At 41.5% G+C, this 12,962-nt stretch overlaps 1 protein-coding gene across 1 annotated transcript in view; it reads left to right on the forward strand.

Annotated features, from left to right (window-relative positions):
• The first annotated feature begins 33 nt into the window (after positions 1-33).
• Positions 34-12,962, forward strand: part of LOC104499048 (protein HIRA) — a 35,009-nt gene continuing 22,080 nt past the window's right edge. The window contains exons 1-9 of the mRNA XM_010142502.1: positions 34-165; positions 538-610; positions 7,922-7,984; positions 8,710-8,820; positions 9,518-9,608; positions 10,100-10,194; positions 11,031-11,126; positions 11,529-11,689; positions 12,583-12,750. Of these exons, the coding sequence (XP_010140804.1) occupies positions 34-165; positions 538-610; positions 7,922-7,984; positions 8,710-8,820; positions 9,518-9,608; positions 10,100-10,194; positions 11,031-11,126; positions 11,529-11,689; positions 12,583-12,750 (990 nt within the window). The remainder of the gene's footprint in view (positions 166-537; positions 611-7,921; positions 7,985-8,709; positions 8,821-9,517; positions 9,609-10,099; positions 10,195-11,030; positions 11,127-11,528; positions 11,690-12,582; positions 12,751-12,962) is intronic.

The raw sequence follows: 12,962 nt of genomic DNA on the forward strand, positions 1-12,962 counted from the left end.
GAGGGGACTCGGCCAGAGCCCGTCCTCCGGAAGATGGCTGAAGGGTGCCGCGCCAGCGGCGCCGGGGCGGTGTCGGTGGCAGCCCCTCGGACCGTTCTCGCTGGCAGAAAGCGTTTGCTGGGGGAGAGCGGGGCCACAGCCAGCTCCCGGGCTTTGCGGGGAGGGGTGAAGTGCTGCTCGCTGAAGACTGAGCTGCTGTTACCTGCCAGACACAAACGCTGCGCAACTTCATGCTTGGGAAAGCGGAGAGGGATAGTTTGGATCAAGTATCGTCAGTGCAGAAGAGAGAGGAGGCTTCCACAGAGCGGCTGAGGTACCCCCTGGGATGTACGGACAGCCAGCGCCAAGCGCAGCGCTGGCCCCTGGCCACGGGGGTCTCACGTTGTTGGGTTGAGCCCAGTGTCAGAGTTCCCAAATGCGGGGAGCACTAGTTGTCTGTCCTGTTGTTGGCCATGGGGGAAAAAGATTCTTCCAACAGTACTTACAAAACAACTCCCTGAATCTACCTGGTATCCACTTCTCTGGTGACTTTTGTAGCGATTTAGTGAGCTGAACCACTTTCGGAATGAGGTGTCGGTGTTGACAGAAAGCTCTATACTTTCCTGGTGTGGTGAGTACAGAATACCATCGAAGTTACTTATTTACACCAGTTATGACAAATTTCTGGAGCAATACTTGTACTGTCCCTGGCAAAGCAGTGAGAAGAAATCTGAGGTGGGGAACTCTCTTCTGTTTATGCAAGTTTTGTCCTCAAATTCATGGGTACTTTATTTCAACTGCAGTTTTTGTACCCTGATACAAATGTCAATTATAAATGTCATCTAGCTGATTGGAATCTAGAATAAAACCAAGCTGGAGAAGTGTGCGTTGGGTTAAAAACTGCAGATGCAGCTTTACAGCTGCCTTTCTGTGTGTGTTGTCTTTGTAATCATGCTGCAGATTTTAAGAAGTGCCTTAAGCTGAGTTGTGATTTGCATGCATCTGTACTTAAACTGCTCTCCAGGGGCCATGTACTCAGCAGATGGACCCAGCCTTTTAACGAAAGGTTGTGGTGAACTGAGAAAAACATGGAAGTACTTTATTTAAGATGTTTTTTTAATCTGCTTGGTTAATCGCAATAAATGTAACATTTACATCTTAATCTCTGGCTGCCTGTGGGCAGACTGCCCGCGTGCCTCTCTGGATCTTCAGTGGGAGCACACTTACGAGCAGCTGAATAAAAACTTTCAGCCTAAATCTTTGCAAATCACAGAGATGAGATATATAAGTTGTTTCCTTATTTCTTTATCGGGTACACCTTTAGGTACAGGTATACATTTGAAGTTCATAGCAATTTAAAGTGCATTGCAGGGAACAATCTTCAGCCAAGCTGTTTGCAGCGAGGCTTCTTTGTAAAGCCCTGCAACACTTTGTTTTGAGGATAATGCACTACACAGGGTCTCAGCAGTCCCAAATTTTGTACCTAATTCTGCCGCTGTTCTGCTGGGATGAGTTTGGACAAGTCACTTTGTCATAGTTTCACCACCTGCAAGACAGATGTTCATCACTGGCTTCATCTGTAAACTGCTGTAAGGTCTGCTGATGTATAACATTCATGCGCCCTTATCCTTGGGGCAAGGAACACAGATCAGCCTGGTGAGTTTAGTCGGCCTCTTTAACGTTCCCGGCTCCCGGATCCCGCGGGCATCGCTGCGTGCAAGGAGTCTCCATCCCTCTTCATGGGCCTCCCTGCTTGCTCTGAAACCTCTCCAGAGACAGCGGGAGGATGATTTATACTGTCTGCAGGACACTCCTGATAATTTTTGCTCCTTCTGTTTTCTTCCTGGACACAAGAGGCTGCATCGCTGTTGTTGGTTTGTGAGCGAGAGTCCTGATAGCAAGACTGGCTCTTCCACACACCAGGTCAAGGTGCTGTCATTCCAGGCTTTCCCTCCCTCCACTCAGTTTTGGGATTTGTGCTTTCTGAATGGACTAGAATGAGATTAATGATGCTCACAGGCGTCCATCTCCGTGAGCTGGTAGACATTAGAAGTTAGTGTCGTAGCTGGGGAATTCTGTACACCTGGGAATCGTGTGCTGCTCAGCCGAGATGCCGCACGTTTACTGTAAAAGCACTTGAATACATTTTGGCTCAACAGGTTTTTGTCTTGGAGTTCTTAATGTTGCTCTATCTTAGTACTTATTGGAAATATTTCTTCTTCAGATGCATTTCCCATAAGCTTTTCACACTCTTAATGTGCATGTATTAGATTTTGCACGATGTTCGCATTATTGCTCTGTTCTCTTCTATGATTCTTTGACCTGGAACAAGGAGGAATATTGAAAAGTGCAGCCTAATGGCTGGGGCAGGAATGGAGGTGGTGTGGTTTGCTTTCCTTCTCAGTTTTCCATTAGTACCTCTGTCCAGATGCATCTCACACCCCACAGTTGTATATACATGTTCGGCACACAAGGTTTTGCGGTGCTTCAAGCTGGCTAATGCAGGCAGACGCTGAGCCCCGCAGGAAAGGAGGTCCCTGGCCGCTCCGAGGAGCCTGTGAAAACCCCAAGGTGCTGTTCATGTATAACAACGTATAGAAATTGGAGCCTGCTTTTGTTTAAATACAGGCATGGAGTTTATTATCTCTCCAAGCTGTAATGGTGGAATGTAAATATTTGAATTGATTTGTGAGTCATGTTGAATGTTATCTATCAGATGGGCTGGAAAAAAACATGAATAGAAACTCCTTCATACTGTGGTAGAAATTCACATAAAATTGTCTTTATATTTCATTGATTATTGCCTAAAGATAAATAACAAACAAAAGTGATAACAGGATTTAAAATTGCTTTTTTCTTCAGCTGGTGTGTTTTTTTTAAATTTGGGTTGGAATTATCTTACTCGAAACTTTGTGTTCCAAGTTTGTTTCGTTATTGGTGTTTCTTTAAGTACATAATGTATATTTGGGTTCTTTAAACAAATAATCCAACAAGACTTCTGTGCTGTTTCTAATGAACCTAGTTTGCTTCCTCATGCAACGTGATGCTGGGTCCTTCAGTAATTTAAACTTTTTTTTTTTTAGACGTTATTACAGAGGGTGAAATATCTTAAAACACACTATGTTAGACTTCAGTGTTACCTCTTAAGCATCACTTACATTCTGATGCATGGCTACGGTTAGAAAATTCAACACGTTTCCGGTTAGCGTGGTAAAACATTTGGTCACTTTGAAACAGGGACCTTGTGCCTTTTGGCTTGTTTCAACAGGATCTAACAACGTAATTAGATAAAGAGGCGGACCCAGGGAAGGAAGCAGTTGCTGTCAAATAACGGCTCCTTCTCCATTATTTTGAGAAAATGAAGGAAGTGAGGAAAATCCTAGTATCTGTGATCAGTTTATAAACCACAGGTAGTATGGAACAAGTCCTACAGCTTTAACCTGCATCCGTTATCCAACGCCCTAAGTGCTGTTCCCTTGATAATGGTACTCTGGAGGAGAAAGCACCTTGCTCACAACTTTGTTGTGCTAAATTTCTGTCCTGTGATGGCTTAATCTTTTATTGCCTTTTGTTTTTAATCATTTAACATCTCTAGGTAGATAAAAATGGAAACAAATACAAGTTTTGGTTTACTTGGGCTAACAAGCTAATGATTATTGAACTGTATATTGAGGGATAGGCATAAAAGTGCAGAGAGCAAACCTGTTAAAAACGTAAATTCTTTCTAGATCGTGGAAGAGTTAATGCATGTTTGTAAGCAGGTAGCTTTACTAGCGATAGCTTTTTTCAAATCTAAGTAATCTAATGGAATCATGACAAGCCTTTCTCAATGGCCAGGAAAAGCACGCACGGCTCTGGAGCAGGACGCTGGGAAGGTTTCCCTTCTCGGGTGGGTGCGCTGCCGTACGCTGGAACTTTGAAGTGCCACTGTGAACCTGTTTCTGTTCTGGTGAACAGGAGAATGTAACAAAACTGACTTGAAACTTCATGCGGTGGTTGTGCTAGGTAGGAACTGAGCTGTTTGTGACCTTGATATCCTGCTTTCCAATAAACAGCAAAGCGACAGCTCCTCTCTGAGGATCGGCCAAAGGGTCCGGATTAGGTGCTCGTTGGTCTGGCTTACCCCTCAGCCAGTGTCTACACTTTGTGCTGCTGAAACACACAGTAGCTCTACTTCTGCCTGAAAAATGGATGCGAATGATCTTTCTAGCTGAAGTGTTAGAAGCTCAGGTTCCTGTATCAGTAGTTCCTGGTTCCTGCAGGCATCCAGACTGGGCTGCTGCTGGGCTCGGTTTCACCAACGGGCCATTGCAGCCAGAGCCAGAGCTGAAATCCCGATGCCCTGTGGTGCTGAGCTAGTTCATAAAGAGTTGCTTCCCTCTTGGGTTTGCTCTTGTCAGCTTAAGCTTTTCTTCACTGGTAAAATTACTTCAAATTACAGCTGAAGTGGAAGAGCATAGTGAAAGTGCCACGAGCTGAAAACTGTGGGCTTTAAACAACTGAGCAGTCTGTGTTTGATTTTATTACCCCTAGATCTTGGAATAATATCCAAAGCCATTTGAAAAAAATCCAGACTGACCTGTAAATAGTGTTTCATGCAGGATCACTTTCAAGTATTCTGCTGTGCCAGTATATGATACAGCGTGTCGCAGTTGCTCTTTGTAGTTGGATTTATGCAGAATGTCTGTAAGAAGAGGGTGTGACAGGTTGAGGCTGGGTGTAGTTTGACAGATTCCCTGCACGTGGAAAATGGAGGACTCTCATCTGTACAACTCCTAGAAGTGGAACTTGATTTAGTAAACTAATGTTTTTAGGGAGAAAAAGCATGTCTTTATAAAGGTTGACCCCTGGATGCATCTGGACATTGCTGGTGAGATTGAGATGTGTGAAACTAGTCCAGTTGATTAGTAGTTACCTGTCAGATGGAAGCAGTATTTACTTCTTGGAGATGAATTTGATGGGCCTTATGTTCAAAAGTCACTGAGCTTTAAGCTTCTTGGCAAATTCTGCAGAACAACCTGAGTTTACCAGGTGGATAATTGTGTATGATTAGTTATCTCTAGAGTAATATCCCTTCCTGGATCACAGTTGAGCCATGCAGGAAACCCGATTTGTCGTTCAGGGCTTCATTTATTACTGCTGCCTTTCCTGAGTGCAAAGTCCATACCCTTTTTAAACTTCACATATACAATGTGAGCTGACAACTTCCACTGAGGTCTGGGGTTTTAGTTTTATAATAATGTAGGAAAATATCTGCTCAGTGCTTATTAGATAGAAAACCAAATTTATGCCAGGAAAAGAACTAATAAGAAGACATTATCCTACTATATAAATACATGGAGCACTTGTGTTCAAACACTGTCTTCGGTGCCAGTTCCCCTCCATGTCATAAAATGCAGGAGAACTGAGAGAGACTCATAGTGGAGTGACCAGGATGGTCAGAAGCGTGAGACAGCTTTTGTACAGGGATGACTGAGTAGGACTCTTTGGGCTAGAAGTAGGACAGCTGAGATGGAGATGTGATGAACTCCTGTAGAGTTGTGAGCAGCAGAAAAGGGGAGAATGCCAAGATACTTTTATTTCACTGTTCTGTACAAGAATTAAGGGGTGTTGAAGCATGGGTAGCAGGAGCAGGATGCATGAAGCAGGTGGTCCTTGGCAGAGCCCACGGCTGAGCAGTGGACCTCTTTGTGCATGGGGCTGTCGGTGTTAGTGATGGGTCTGAGAAATGGCTGATTATAGAAGAAAAGTCTCTTGAGGACCTCCAAGAAGTCAGAGCTGGAAATTTTTGGAGCTGAAAGATTATTGTGCTATTGTGCAGATCGGTGGGGAGGTATCCAGTGCTGGTTTCTGAACACAGAGTACTGGGTTAGCTGGAAACTTTCCTTGGTGTGGCATGGCTAATTTTAAGCTTTTATGGTGAATTTGTAGCTAAGTTACCTCTGGCTCCATAGGTTAAACAGTTTCCTAAATTGCACACAAACTTACCAGTGTGTGCTTTGGTCATGGCTACTTTTTAATACAGACTTTTGGGAAGTAAGAGTGGTGGAATTGGAGCCGAGAAGGAACAAGTCTTCCTGTGTGAGGTGGCTGCATCTCTTAAACCAATTTTAAGTACAGTATTGTTAAACTACAAGCCACCGGAACTCTGAAGCCTTGTTCATAGGCGCTGCGCTGGCTCTGGAGCTTTTCCTGTTGGTGCCATTATACATAGGCACAATGAGCCAGGTTAGCATTAGCACAGTTAAAAGGTCTTTGATAGGAGCACTCTCCTTTTCAGGTCTGATGGCAAACTAGAGCGTATAGTAGGCAGTCTTGCCCAAGACTGGTGATGCAGATTGAAAAGTTGGTTTCGTCCACCTGTAAGATCTGCAGGATGACCTGTGTCCATAAGTGTCAGTGGGTTAAACTATTCCCATGAGATACTGGTTTAATTTAAGGGATTTTCCGTATCCTAGGAAGGGCAAAGTAAATGCTGCTTGCCTGTAGGGCTGAGTACTTAGAGAAGTACTCAGCTGAGCCCTGTATGTTGCATTTAACTTAATGGAATACGAAGTAGACTCAGGCACAACAAGCTGAAGAAAAGCCACAGCCAAGTCTCAGCTTATGTGTTTATGAGGTCTAAAGGACTTGGAAGGAATGTAATTTGAGTGCTGTCTTACTGTACTTAAGGTCTTTGCTTGGCCGCCTGTAAAAACGTTAAGGGGAATCACATGTCAGAGTAGCAGTATAAATCCCAATAAAATAAACCTTAAAACAAGTCAAAGTAAAGAAAATAAAAGTTGGCATGAAGCAAAATGCATACCACTCCAAGTAAGAGATACAGGATATGTGGGTGAGGGTTTTGTCAGCAGTTTAGTGTCAAGCAATTCAGATGCTAAAGTTGCAACACAAAACCTATCACTGGATAAATTCTCCAGGTTTTATTGTTTATGTCATAACATATCATGAAGATACAGTGCAAAAATGGACATATGTGGGAAATTTATTGAGTGATCTTGGTATGTGGGTACTAGTTATTTTGACCGTTGCATAAATTGTCTTATTTATACTGGCACATGTGAGAGCTCGCTTGCAGAAGCATTCCGGTTTGAAAGGGTTGGGACTGCTTCCCCAAACTCTTTAACTGTGGAAATCACATGCATGTTCCTTCCAAGTAATCCTTAGTGGTAGCTCTTGGAGCATCATTGAAAGGTAGTAAGCTCTTCCTGCAAAGGTTAAAAGAACTGTGAACGTACAGGAGAGTGTGTGTGATCCAGTGGTCGGAGCAGAACAGGCAGAGAGTAAGGGTTGTCTGGTCTGCAGAGCTGTTCCTCATGTTAGGTATTTGTCACACAGTTTATGTTTTCATAAAATCGTTAGTTTTCTTCTGAAAGATGTAACAGATGGAGAACTGAAGGGTTTAAGAGCAGTATGAGAGTTCATTAGTCGTCTTCTGTCTATGTGGAAGCCAGAAAAATAAAAGCTGGTCTTTGGGTAGGAAAATTTCATAACAACAGAATTTGAATTTGTGACGGGTAATTGTGTGACCAACACATGCAGTCTGAGATTGGGGAGGATTTAAAAAAAAACAAAACCAGGAACTAACCCAAAACTTGCTTCAGGTCATCAGCTAATGAACCTAGAAGAAATTCCTCACTCAAATAGAGTTTAGCCTTGCTGGCGCTTGCGTTGTGGTATTATTTTGCTTTGAGGCATCTGGCATATCCTCATTTATCGCTGGTTTGTTATGGCATGATAACTTCCATACACACTTTTAACAGGCTGTCATTTCTCTCATCAGGTTGCTTTCAACTCTTGTAGTCAGCTGCAATTCTTACAGCTACAGCTTTTAGAATGTGAAAGTTATTTGCCAACCAGAAGAGTATGGTTCTTTTGGCATTACTGCATTCTCTTGACTGTAAAACAATTCAGTATGTTGCTGCTTGTGCTTCAATTCCAGGAAAGCCAATATTTTCAGTGGACATTCACCCAGATGGGACCAAGTTTGCAACAGGAGGACAAGGTATGTCTGCGTACTGATAGAAGGCTGAATTTCGGGCTGTAATAGTAATCTTGTGTCTTCACAACCCTTCATTCATTTTGACCCTTTTTAGAACTCATCACTTACATAATTATCTGTTTCTTAGAGATATGTCATTAAAATATATTGAGAAGTGCTGCTATTACAGCAGAAGGCAGGGTTATATCTCCTGATGTACACGTCCGCTTGGAAGTAGTGAGATAGTAGCTGCAATAGTTGAGTTGTGGCCATACTGGACAAGTTTCTTCTTTGTTTGAAGAGGAACTGAATGTGAAGTTGGGCTTTTTGACCTGCTATTTAAGTAGAGCTCTTGAGGAAAAAAAAAAAAAATACACTGGTATAAATGGAATAGCTCAAGAAATACTTGCAAAAGTACTGTTTGGGTCACAATAGTGAATAATTTTATGTTGGCGACAATAAGTGTGATTTAGGATTTGACCGTATCTCCTTGTCCTTTAAAATACAATTTTATTATAAGTAGTTCGTCCTACAGTTGGTATCAGTTACGTACATTTTTGAACAAGGCGATATAACTTTTATTTTCTGACTCGGTGTAACTGTATCAGAGTGGCATCTGTATTCAGATGTTTCCAGAGTTCCCACTGCAGTAATGCGTAAATTTCTGCATCTGTTCTGGACCTGAGTTTAAGTTGAAAATGCTTTTTTGCACGTATTTAAAGGGGGTGTGTCTTTTTGTTCTCTTACAGGTCAGGATTCTGGGAAAGTTGTGATCTGGAATATGGCTCCTGTCCTGAAAGAGGAGGATGAAAAGAATGAAAATATTCCCAAGATGCTTTGTCAGATGGACAATCACTTAGGTAACAAAGTTGTTGGGTTTTTTCACTCTTTTTTTACTGACTTGGTAATTTGCCAAAGCTTAAGCATTATGTGTTTGTAATTACAAAAAAATACAGAGAAATATAGATACCTTTGGAAATCTCCCTATGAGCTTTTTCTAGCTGTGGACACAAAATAATTGATAATGCACATTCTGAGAAACTGGGGAGCTCTGAAGAAAGGGCAAGAGAAGAAAGAAGTATAAAGGAAATATTGTAAGATGTATATTGGTTATAGTTCTAAATTACTCTGTATTTGTTGTACATTACATTTGAAAGAAGTATAGTTACACGAACAAGCTGCCCCATCTCTTCTTCAGGATACATCTTCAAGATGTATCTTTCCTTCTCTGCCCTCTTAATCCCACATCATTTACCACAAGCAATTTCCTCTGTTAGATGAATATTAATCTTTCCTCTTTTGAGGTACTTCTGGTGAAGCTTTTTTAAATAAGGAATAGGTGGTTTTTTTTTTTTAAATAAGAAGTTCCTCAACTGCTGCTGAAAGATAAGTACCAATCCATTTATCTAAAGCAGGCAGAGTAACTGCTTTGAGTGGAAAAAGCACACTGAAATCCTAAACGTCTCCCATCAAGTTTTGGTTTTTATAAACTCTGTCCCCAGTCCAGAACCATTACTCTTGTATTTCGTCTTACAGACTTTCTTTTCTGCATTTCAGCTTGTGTGAATTGTGTACGATGGTCCAACAATGGCGTTTACTTGGCTTCAGGGGGAGACGACAAGTTGATCATGGTGTGGAAGCGAGCTGCGTAAGCATGTTTCTTCCTTCTCGACTTTGTATTTTATTTCAAGTAGGTTTCCTGTGTCTCACCCCTTCGTGTTTCTTCCCTGTGCTGGCCTTTTGCAAACTCACTGCTCCACTTGGTGCCTAAGGAGCAGAAACCTGTGACACCGCGTTGCTGCTGTAGGAGTGTTGGTCTCTTCTGTCTCTTGGGCTGGAGTGTCTGTCTACCTCTTCCCTCGAGAAGCTGAAGCATTTTCTTTTGTTCTTGAAGAAAGCTTCCTGATGAGATTTGAAGTGTTACCTGAAATGTTACCACTTTTTGCTATGTGTAGAAATGGTACATTTTACTGAAGCTGGAAATACTTTCTCTGAAAAAATCCATTTTTGTGTTTCATGTTTTCATTGCAGGAATAACTAACTGTAAAATAGGAGTGTACTGTGCAGCTGATTTTCTTTAGAAAGCGAGTTTGAAGAACTTGAGGTCCTTCTGTTGATAACTGTTTTTATTTTAATCAGGTACATTGGACCTAGCACTGTGTTTGGTTCCAGTAGCAAACTTAGTAATGTTGAGCAGTGGAGGTGCGTATCGATTCTCAGAAGCCATTCAGGGGGTAAGTTAAAAGGTGTTGAATGAGTATAAAGTATTTGGGGGGGGGAAAAAAAATTTCAGTGTCTCATTTTCTTGCTCAAAATGTATATAATTGGTGGCAAGCCAGTAATTATTTTTAAGAGCAAAAATTAAAATCTGAAAGAAAATGTCCTTTTTAATCAAATGCCAATTTTCATGCAAGTAACTTCCAGCAATGTAGTAGAAAACTTCCCGAAACCGTGTAGTAAAAAAATTAGCAACTCAGAAGCTGATATTTTGCTATTTGCTGTCTTAAAAATGAATCTGAGTGAAGGAAGCTAAACTATATATTTTTATTTAAATAAATGTTCATGCTTGCAGTAAATAATCTCCTGGTTGGCAAAAGATCAAATTTTGCTAAATCAAAGAATATTAATGTTTGTTTAGAAGAAATAACTGAAGAGCAATACAAAGGATTAATAAATTAGATAATTTCAAATGCATTTTGCACCTGCTGATGTCAACGATGATTAAAATCAAGATTGTAATCACTTTGATCACTCCACGTGTGTTGGAATAAAGCGAATGCATTGCAATAGCTGCTGTTGCTTCTTCATTCCAAACCAAAGTACTCTGTACAGGTGTTAGTGCTTCCTGTAATCACTAAACAGCGCGTGCTCTGCCTTGGGGTTTTTTTGTTCCTCATTGAACGCTGTAAGTTGGAGAGTCTCACTCCCAATGAGCGATGCTATAGTCTTTCTTATGTTCTGCTCTAGTGAGATTGAGATAGAAAAAATGTTGCCACACAAGTTCTTTTGAAAAAGATTTTTGGATTCTCTGATACTATCAACATAAATAGAAACTTTTTTTTTTACACAGATGTCATGGATGTCGCATGGTCTCCACATGATGCCTGGTTGGCATCCTGTAGTGTGGATAACACTGTTGTCATCTGGAATGCTGTCAAATTTCCAGGTGAGAATTCTTGCACTTCAGATGTGCAAGTATATAAATCTTACTCTCAGACTTTTCTCTTACAGTCTGATAGGCGAGAGATTGACTGAAAGTAGGTTACCAGGTGTGCCGGGCTCACGTGTCTCTTCAGTCACAAATTGGACTTGGCTCTCGTTTGCACAAAGTCAAATTTGCTGTGATAATCTTTGGGTGCAGAGGAGAGGGTGAATGTTTGACTGAAGTTCCAGTTAAATGGCTGCCTTCTGTAGCCTGTAGCTGGTCTGGTTGATATGTCGTTGTTTGTGCGATGAAGTAAGTTATATTTAATGTGCTGTTTCAAAAAGATGATGTAATTCTCCTCAACAGTCTGTCCTAAAGGAGATAGCAGTGACTACTCTCTATTCTCAATTTTTGCATGTACAGAAATTCTTGCCACTTTAAAGGGGCATTCTGGCTTGGTGAAAGGCCTGACCTGGGATCCTGTTGGAAAATATATTGCCTCTCAGGCTGATGATCGAAGTTTGAAGGTGTGGCGGACCATGGACTGGCAGTTGGAAACCAGCATCACAAAACCCTTTGATGAGGTACTTCAGTATGTGTGACCATTCAAAGTGAATTCCTAGAGAATGAGTAAAGTTACACAAATAACTCTGATTCTGCACAAACGTTTAGTTAATTTGGGAGAGCTGAGTCAAATCGAACCATCAGATGGCAGGTTCAAAACAGGGGGAAAAAAGAGCTCCTTTCTCACACGACGTGATTAGATTGAGACTATCATTGCCATTGGATGTTGTGGATGCCAAAGGTTTACATGGGCCGTGTAAAAGTTTAAGTAAATTCCTGGAAATGGCGAGGTTATTTCAGGGAAGAATTGGCACATTAGTTACGTTGTTCTTACATTCTTCCCTTCGCATTTTCTATTGGCCATTATCAGAAATGAGATAAGTGCTTAAGGGGGATCTTTGGTCTGGCATCACAGGGCTGTTATGTGATGACTTCGATCAAGAGATCAAATTTCTGGGGACAGAAGCTGGTGTTCAGTGAACGGAGTGTTTTGCAGCGATCTTATGGTATTGTGAGTGGTGCAATAACTCTTCATCATCGACAGTAAACATCTAGATTATGTGTGAGCTAGCGTTGCAAGCTGAAATCTCATTATTGGCCGTTGGTATGCTGCAGCCCTGCCACTACTAGGACTGTGATGAATATTGGGTGTACATGAAAACTTAGATTTTGTTTCCTTCGAAAAAATCCTTTGGGTTCCTTTTCCCCCTTTTGGTAGGGCTTCATAAGTTACACTGGATCACCTGTATAAATGTGGCTGTAGTGCTGAGAATTGTCTGTAATGCCATACTTTTACATTCACAGAAAACTTACTTGGTAATCATATTCCCTAATCTAAAACTTAAATAGTGTGTATTAAAAATCCTTTGTTTGCCAAACACTTTTAAAACTCTAGTATGTTTGGTTTTGTCAGTGTGGAGGGACAACTCATGTGTTGCGTCTTAGCTGGTCGCCTGATGGTCACTATCTTGTTTCGGCTCATGCCATGAATAATTCTGGTCCTACTGCTCAGATCATTGAGAGAGATGGATGGAAAACCAACATGGATTTTGTAGGGCATCGGAAGGCAGTTACAGTAGTGGTGAGTAAAACTTCTAGTATGTGCTTTTTCATAATTTTATGCATAAATGGAACAAGAAGTGAAGATAGGTGTCAAGATTAGTAAATGCATGGTGGTGATTAAAAAGTGTCATCTTTACGTGTTGGAAGCAATCAGCTTGCTCTTGTGATAAGAGAGCTGGACGAAGATGAACAAGATAAGAATGGAGAGTGCAGGAGCACGTTAGGAATGCC

This window comes from Buceros rhinoceros, unplaced genomic scaffold (genome assembly GCF_000710305.1).
Source record: "Buceros rhinoceros silvestris isolate BGI_N320 unplaced genomic scaffold, ASM71030v1 scaffold26038, whole genome shotgun sequence".
NCBI classification, from domain to species: domain Eukaryota; kingdom Metazoa; phylum Chordata; class Aves; order Bucerotiformes; family Bucerotidae; genus Buceros; species Buceros rhinoceros.